Below are 9,800 nucleotides of genomic sequence, written 5' to 3'. Positions count from 1 at the left end.
TAAAAATGAAAAATATTTTCTAAGCAATGTCCGAGTCTCTTTTTGCTGTCCGGCAATGTTTATTCAGACGCATTTTGTGATTTCGGGCTTGTAACTGATAGCGATAAATATGTAAAGGCAATTTACTTAATATTTATTTTTCACTGACGTTATAACTGTTATTTCTATATTTTCTGCAAACAAAGTGCACAAAAAAGCTACACGTTTGCATTATGTTATATATACAATAATAATAAAGGACATTACCGTATATACGTTTACAAACCAAGGACATTATATAGACCTCCTTGACTCAAGTTAGAGAAGGGGTGCATATTATACACAAGGTTTAGGTTTTTCAGAGGTGCAGCCCCCTAAAAATCCCCTGCGTATTTTACTCGAAGGCTGACTATACTCGAGGATTTACAGTGTATGAACTTCATAGTGCAAAGTAGTGTCTTTACCAGTTCGAATTCGAATATGGTTGAGGCATATTCAAACCAGTAAGAAAGTCGGTCGATGTGCTTTGCCTAATGTCACTGAAATGCTGATCTCACCTCTAACAATACTACATCACCCCCACTACTTGACCAATAGCAGTCCGTTTTCTAGTAGCCATCTTGGACTGCCTGTGTTTCTCTATTTAGTAATCTAAACCAGAACAAGCCAGGTTTTTGTTACAAGCCTACAAAACTTTTAAGTCACACAGAACCAATCCAAATTGTTTCCAATTATATATGTATATATCTTTCTTTTAAATTTGTTTATGGGAAACGTTTTGAATATGCAATTTAAGTTCCTTTTTCTATTACGCCAGCCACAATCTTATGATGTTGACTGGTGTTGGTTGGTGTTGTATGTAAAGTCGTATAACCAATACTTCTTTATATATGTATGTATATATATATATATAATAATAATAATAATAATAATAATAATAATAATAATAATAACAATAATCCTTGGATAGAATTTATAAATTCTATCCAAGGATTATATGACGTAGTGGTTAAGAGTGCGGGCTACTAACCCCAAGATTCCAAGTTCGATTCCAGGCAGTGACAATAATAATAATAATAATAATCAGGCATAACACCAACATGAACTTCTAACTTGTTGTCTTTTGAGGTCTCTGGGTGAGACTTGGATCCAACTTGTACAAATCCAAAGCAAAATAATAATAATAATATTGAAAAATACCTTAGGAATGAGAAGCCAGGTTCAAAATTTCCCCAAGACACCTGATGAAAGCTGGAGGCTATATCAGCCGAAACATGTCAACAACAAACAAGATGAGGACAAATATCCGTCAATTGTAAATAATGTATTATTATTATTATTATTATTATTATTATTATTATTATTATTATTATTATTATCATTATTATTATTATCATTATCATTATCATTATTATTATTATTATTATTATTATTATTATTATTATTATCCTAAGGGGGCAAGCTGGATGAAATGCTTAGCAGTATTTCTCCTGTTGCTAGGTTCTGAGTTCAAATTCTGCCAAGGTCGACTTTGCCTTTCATTCTTTTGGGGGTCAATAAATTAAGTACCAGTTGCACACTGGAGTTGATCTAATCGATTGGCCCCTTCCCTCCAAATTTCAGGCCTTGTGCCTACAGTAGAAAGAATTATTTCTGTGAAAACATGTCTGACTATGGAGAAATATGTTTGCTTTGGAAAAAAGGTGAGGGCTGGCAACATGGAGGTCATCAGAATTTTAAAAATCTGCCTCAACAAGTTCCATCCGACCCATGCCAGCATGGAAAAGTGGACGTTAAATAAATGATGTTGATGATACAGTATCCTTCACGGATTATCTCCATGACCTTCACATTGTTACATAATGTCTATCCTTAAAGAATATCAACTCTATAACTTATGTATGCTATTTCAAATAATCCTTGTGGGAGGGGGGGTGCAGTCGATTAGGTCAACCCAAGTATGCAACTGGTACTTAATTTATCAACCCCGAAAGGATGAAAGGCAAAGTCGACCTCAGTGGAATTTGAACTCAGATATTTCAAACGATGACTACTCTATGTTATGTTATCTTTTATTCGCTTCAGTCATTGGACTGCAGCCATGCTGGAGCACTGCCCTCAAGGGCTTAGAGGAACAAATTAACCCTGAAACTTATTTTTTAAAGTCTGTGGTGTTTATTCCATCAGTTTCTTTTTCCAAACTGCTAAGTCATGGAATGCTGCTTTCAGCAATGTCTATGCTGTCTGTAATAATCTCGGTGTTACTTATTAACAGAAAGAAAGCGACAGGGAAAACTCCATCACAAAAGGATTCCAATTAAGATCAGAGCAAAGTAAGGAAGGAAGGAAAGGTAGAGACAAAGAGAGACAGAGAGAGCGTGTGTGAGAGAGAGTGACAGGGAGACAATCAGATCACAGACAGAGAACCAGATAGATATACAACAGACATGCATGTTGCTTGGACGGACGGACAGACAGACGGATGGATGGACACATGAACAGACAAACAGGCTGGAAGGTATAGATATATACAGATACACAAACACACAACACATATACGCAAATACATGTGTGTACCGGCCATGATGAAATACCACAAGGTATAGAAAATACGTATTCGCCTTTATATTGAACACTCAATATTTCATCTATTCAATAAGACATATTCCATATATTCAATAAGACATTCAATACTTTATTTCATAGTACCATCCATTTTTATTTTATATTATATATTGTATATTATATTAAATATTGTATATTCCATATTCTATATCCCACATTGGTTTTGCAGGAATATAAATAAAACATAAAAAACAGACAGTGTTGGAACTCTTTTAAACAAAATAATATATTCCTCTATACACAATCATACAAAACCCCTTTTTTTGTATTTATTTTTACTCGCATATATATATATATATATATATATATATATATATATATACACACACACACACACGCATACACACATATGTATTTAAACACTTTCCAAAATAAATTTATACAATGTATACATATATACACATGCATATATATACCAATACATGTTTAAATGCTTTCTAACATAAATATACACAAAAATATATATATGCATATACATGTATACACATAAATACACACACATGTACATGTTTACAACAATACACACAAAAATAAATATATACATACATGTGTGTGTGTGTGTGTGTGTGTGTGTGTGTGTGTGTCATTGTTCAGTTTTATTTCAAGAGTTCTTGCCAATAGAGAAAGAACCGGTTTCTAACCCAGATCCAAGGCTCCTTCATTGGAATTTAAACATCAACAACAGGGTATTTTTGTTTGTATGTATGTATGTATGTATGTATGTATGCAGATTTGCATTTTTTGTTTTTCGTATGTATTCTCATGCATGTAGTCACATATCTAGACATTCCCATATTACAGTTCTATATTTGAGAGATGGGGAATCATGTATGTTATTTACATTTGACGGATATTTGTCCTCATCTTGTTTGTTAACACAACGTTTCGGCTGATATACCCTCCAGCCTTCATCAGGTGTCTTGGAGAAATTTTAAACCTGGATTCTTGTTCCTAAGGTATTTTTTCGGTGTTATTATTTTCATCATTATTAGTATTATTATTATTATTCAGGTCACTGCTTGGAATTGAACTCGGAATCTTGGGGTTAGTAGCCCACGCTCTTAATCACTACGGGCATATGGTGTAGTGGTTAAGAGCGTAGGCTACTAACCCCAAGATTCCGAGTTTGATTCCAGGCAGTAACCTGAATAATAATAATAATAATAATAATAATAATAATAACATCGAAAAATACCTTTGGAATAAGAACCCACATTCGAAATTTCCCCATGACACCTGATGAAGGCTGGAGGGTATATCAGCCGAAACGTTGTGTTAACAACAAACAAGATGAGGACAAATATCCGTCAAATGTAAATGTACATATTTGTATTATGTATATATGTATGTATGTATGTCATTGTTCAGTTTTATTTCAAGATTTCTTGCCAATAGAGAAAGAGCTGGTTTCTAACCTAGATCCAAGGATCCATCATTGGAATTTCAACATCAACAACAGGGTATGTATGCTTGTATGTATGAATGCATGTATGTATATGTGCAGATTTGTATGTTTTGTTTTATGTGTGCATTCTCATGCATATAGTTGCATACCTAGACATGCTCATATTTGTACATATATATGTACACACACACACACACACACACACACATGTGCACACAAACACATACACAGGCATAAATGTTAAAAAAAATATTAAAATTTTATGCAACACTTACAATATAATTGGAATATTTTTTGTCACCATAGAATGTATAGAATCCTATACAGCTTGAAGGCTGACTGTATGTATATAAATGGCTCTAAACTATAGCAGCACTCACCTGCTTCCCCCCGCCCTTCCCCCACTAAATCCTCATAAGACCGGAAGGTGGGATAATCTCAGATAAGCACCTCTGCTTCATCTGATGTTGTGACTGACCTTGCCAATAGGAGTTTAATACTTCTTGCTCCTCAGTGCAAAGTGCAACCAATAAATCATGTGTACTTGTACGTATGTATGCATGTGTGTGTGTGTGTGTGTTTGTGTGTGCAAGTGTGTGGGTGTGCGAGTGTGTGTGTGTGGATATGTGTGGATATATATATATGTACGTATGTGTGCGTATGCATGTATGAGTGTGTGTGTGTGTGTGTGTGTGTGCAAGTGTGTGTGTATGTGTGCAAATGTGTGTATGCAAGTGTGTGAGGGTATTGTGTGGATGTGTGTGTGTATGTGTAGATGTATGTATGGTTATATGTGTATGTGTATGCATGTGTGTGAGTGTATATATGTGTATGTGTGTGTATATATATATATGTATGTGCATGTGTGCATTTATGTGTAGGTATGTATGTGTATATATGCATGTATGTGAATGTATGTGTCAGCGCATATAAGTGTGTGCTTTCCTAATCCATTAGATTAAAAAGTGTACTTCAAAAAGGGGCATGTCATAAAGGTTGTTGTTGTTGGCACTCCGTCACTTACGACGTCGAGGGTTCCAGTTGATCCGATCAACGGAATAGCCTGCTCGTGAAATTAACGTGCAAGTGGCTGAGCACTCCACAGACACGTGTACCGTTCTCGGGGGATATTCAGCGTGACACAGTGTGACAAGGCTGGCCCTTTGAATTACAGGCACAACAGAAACAGGAAGTAAGGGTGAGAGAAAGTTGTGGTAGAAGAGTACAGCAGGGTGCGCCACCATCCCCTGCCGGAGCCTCATGGAGCTTGAGGTGTTTTCGCTCACTAAACACTCATAATGCCCGGTCTGGGAATTGAAACCGTGATCCTATGACTGCGAGTCCGCTGCCCTAACCACTGTGCCATTTCGCCTCCACCATAAAAGTTACCCTACACACATTTCACCCTTGTGGAATATGCATGAAAACAAGGCAATGGCCATCACTTACTCTGCCCAGCCTCTCCCTCATTTCTCTCTCTCTCACTCTTTCCCTAATCATCCTCATCATCAATATCATCACCATCATCATCATTTAACATCTGTTTTCCATGGTGGCATGGGTTGGATGGTTTGAAAGGATCTGGCAAGCCAGAGGGTTGGCACCAGGCTCCAATTATGCGCTTTGGCATGGTTTCTACAGCTGAAGGCCCTTCTCGACACCAACCACTTAACAGAGTGTACAGGGGGCTTTGTACGTGGCATCAGTACAGATGCCTTTCACATGGCACTAACAAGGGGCCATTTTTACACAGCATCAGTAAGGATGTTTTGTTCTTGTAAGGTTTTGAATTCTGTATGGGGTAACTGATGAAATACTCTGCTCTTCTGGTCGTTAACCCTGTAATAATCGCTTTGTCAGTTAGTGACAACAATTAAATGTCCCGAATAAACACACAATATATGATGCCTTCACAGGGTTTTCCCTTTACTTGTTTCATTTATAGGTATCTGGTCATGCTGGGGCACTGACTTGAAGAATTGTAGTTAAACAAATCAACTCCAGTACTTCCTTGTTTTTTTTTGTTTTTTTTTTTTTTAAGCCTGGTACTTATTCTATCGGTCTCTTTTGCCGAACTGCTAAATTACAGGGATGTAAACACACCAACACCAGTTGTCAAGTGATGGTTGGGGAACAAACACAGACACACGCACACACATATATAATATAGGATGGGCTTCTTTCAGTTTCTGTCAACCTAATAAACTCATAAGGGTTTGGTCAGCCCAAGTCTATAGTAGAAAACACTTGCCAAAGGTGCCATGCAGTGGGACTGAACCCAGAACCATGTGGTTGGAAAGCAAGCTTCTTACCACACAGCCAAGCCTGTACCTTGAACTATTTTTTTTTTAACTATTGACCCTTTTTTCTTTTACCAACACTTTGCCAATGTCCCCTGACTGTGATGCAATGCTCTCTCAACCCCATGGTTAATGTACATACATGTAATATGAGGAGCCAGAGTAATTCAGTTCCTTGTACTAATTAAATAATTAGATGCAAGTGATTACTCACCACAGAATCAGGTTATTATAAACATACATGATACACACTCTTCTATTTATTTCAGTCATTGGATTGAGGTCAGTCTGAAGCACAGTGTTATTGGCAGAATCTGACTGATCACTGACTACTTCTATCACAGATCAATCCCTGATAAGCCATTAAGCACATTGAGTTATCCAAGATCAATGATAAATGAACCAGTGTTAAAAAGAGGCTTCATGTATTTCAATAGGAGACAGACTTAAACTGTACGGATGTGTTGGACTCTTCAGCCATGACCACCACCACCACTACCAATCCCTTTCTCCCCAGGACTAATATAGAAATTTTCCACCCCACCCCACCCCTTTCAGAACCATTGATGGTTATTGGTATAACTTGATAGTTTAGTTTAAACATGACAAGTCTAGGTTTGGAAAGCCAAGTCTTGTTAAATGTCACCAAATGTAAAGAGGCTTAGCCTGACATTGTTATGTATTGTGTGTGAAGGTTCAATGGCTCTGAGCTGAAGGTGCTGGGTTACTGAGTGCACAGGTGCAGGTGTGGTCGTGTGGTTAAAGAAGTTTTCTTCCCAACCACATGGTTTCAAGATCAATCCTACTCACCAGCACCTTGGGAGGGTGTCTTTGTACTACCACCACCAGGGTGACTAAAGCTTTGTGAGTGGATTTGACAGACAGAAACTGAAAGAAGCTTGTCGTGTGTATGTGTGTGTGTGGGGGGGGGGTCTTAGTTATGATATCGAGTGATAGTTGTAATTGAGTGCCATTGTCATACAAGCAGTGTCATTCGTTTTCAATCTTCTGTGAAAACATGTCAGGCTCTGGGGAAATATAACTTTGCTTGGAAACAGGTGAGGGTTGGCAACAGGAAGGGCATCCAGCAATAGAGAATTTGCTTCAGTAAACACCATCCAACCCATAGAAACATAGAAAAGTAGATGTTGAAATAATCATCATCATCATCATCATCATCAATAATAATAATAATAATAATCCTTTCTACTGTAGGCACAAGGCCTCAAATTTGGAGGGAAGGGACCAGTCGATTAGATTGACCCCAGTATGCAACTGGTACTTAATTTATCAGCCCCAAAAGGATGAAAGGCAAAGTTGACCTCAGCGGAATTTGAACTCGAAATGTAGCGATGGGCAAAATACCACTAAGCATTTCGCCCAGTGTGTTAACGACTCTGCCAGCTCACTACCTTTGAAATAATAATAATAATTCTTACTATTGGAAGCAAATGGCCTCAAATTTGGAGGGAGGGGGCTAGTCGATTACATCGACCCCAGTGCTTCACTGGTACTTAATTTATCAACTTCAAAAGGCTGAAAAGCAAAGTTGACTTCAGTAGAATTTGAACTCGGAACGTAGTGATAGGTGAAATACCATTTTGCCCGGTGTGTTAACAACTCAACCAGCTCACCGACATCAAAATAATAATGATGATGATGATGATGATGATGATATTTTTTAGTTCAAATCTGATAAGAACTATTGTCCGTTTCATATGAGAAAGGTAGATAGCTCTGCTTTTTCCAGTTTAATTCTTTCGTGACCAAATTTTTTATGGTTAGTTCAACATGCACCTACAGATGCAATTCTTGGGAAACATCATCAGCATTGTATCCAGGAGTCACTGGATGTTTCAGCTCTTACAACATACACCTTCATCCAGGTGACCCAACTGAGGTCGACAAAGACTAAGCCCACGGTCAAGTAGCATTCTACTGACCCCCACCAATCATCTCTTTTCAACCAGAACCATCTAGATCAATGCGTCTCAGCTTTTTAAATATCTGAGCCAGACTCAAAACTTTTATTTTTGTAGGGGGCCACCTACAAGTCAATTAAAGAAAATTTGTGATATTTATAGAAGGAAGACTGTCAAGGGCCATGAGAAGGATGCTTGAGGGTCACATGGGTCCCAGGGAGCTGCAGCTGAAAAGCACTATTCTAGGGGCTTTCTCAGCAATCTTTATGTTGTTCTTGATGGCTCTTCTTCTGCTCATTCCATTAACTCCAGGGTTCCATACACCCTTCTCAGAGTATGATCAATGACCCTTTAACTGCCATCCTCTGACTAACACCCTGTTTTCCACCTTGTCCATCCACTTATGTGGACTGAACCTGAAACCATGTGGTTGGGAAGCAAACTTGTTCACCACACACCCATTTCTGCCCTTATACAGTAACCCCATGCCATATCGTGGTTCACCGGTCTTGGTTTATTATTTACACTTACATCGATTCCTCCGTGGTGTTGTTTTGCATTTATAATAAAACAAATATACACAAATTATAAAAATAATAAAATAATACTGCTCTCCATGGATTTTCACCTATCGTAAGGGATTTTGGAAAGGTAACAGACCTGCGATAGACAAGGGATTACTATATTGTAGAAAAAAAAATGTCTACAGGGCAAAAATAGTCTAGATTCTGTGTATGTCACTGGCAAGACAAAAAAAGAAAATGTAAAGAGAATGCCTACCTTTTCAATAGAACTTTCTGTGTCATTTTCATGGACGTTTTTCATTTGAGGGTTGAATGATAGCGGCTGATCCTGACTGCCATCTCCTGAATTAGGTCGGCTGTTGTCTGAAAGAGATTGAAAAACAAAAAAACTATTAACTTCATCATCATTGCCCTCATCATTGTTTTAACATCCACTTTTCCATGCTTCCATAAGTCAGACAGAGTCTACTGAAACAGATTCTTCAAAGCTGGATGCCCTTCCTGTCACCAACCCTCATCTTTCCCCAAGCAAGGTAATATTGCTCAAAGGCCAGACATGTTTCCATGGAAGATTAGAAATGAATGACACAACTTGTATGTAGTGGTACTCAAGCACCCGTGCTGGTGCCACATATAAAGCACCCATCCTGGTGGCACATATAAAGCACCTATGCTGGTGGCACATATAAAGCACCCATCCTGGTGGCATATATAAAGCACCCATGCTGGTGGCACATATAAAGCACCTATGCTGGTGGCACATATAAAGCACCTATGCTGGTGGCACATATAAAACACCCATGCTGGTGGCACATGTAAAGCACCCATGCTGGTGCCACATATAAAGCACCTATGCTGGTGCCAAATATAAAGCACCCATGCTGGTGGCGCATATAAAGCACCCATGCTGGTGGCACATATAAAGCACCCATGCTAGTGGCACATATAAAGCACCCATGCTGGTGGCACATATAAAGCACCCATGCTGGTGGCACATATAAAGCACCCATGCTGGTGGCACATATAAAGCACCCATGCTGGTGGC

The 9,800-nt window shown here is 38.3% G+C and overlaps 1 protein-coding gene across 1 annotated transcript in view; it reads right to left on the bottom strand.

Moving 5' to 3' along the window:
* The window catches only part of LOC106873093 (myb-like protein A), a 163,354-nt gene that overhangs the window by 30,538 nt on the left and 123,016 nt on the right, over positions 1-9,800 (bottom strand). The window contains exon 5 of the mRNA XM_052968416.1: positions 9,012-9,118. Coding sequence (XP_052824376.1) covers positions 9,012-9,118 — 107 coding nt within the window. The remainder of the gene's footprint in view (positions 1-9,011; positions 9,119-9,800) is intronic.

The sequence above is a fragment of the Octopus bimaculoides genome, chromosome 6 (assembly GCF_001194135.2).
Source record: "Octopus bimaculoides isolate UCB-OBI-ISO-001 chromosome 6, ASM119413v2, whole genome shotgun sequence".
Lineage (NCBI taxonomy): Eukaryota > Metazoa > Mollusca > Cephalopoda > Octopoda > Octopodidae > Octopus > Octopus bimaculoides.
The sequence above is the reverse complement of the archived record's forward strand: the minus strand, read 5'-3'. Positions and strand labels throughout refer to the sequence as shown.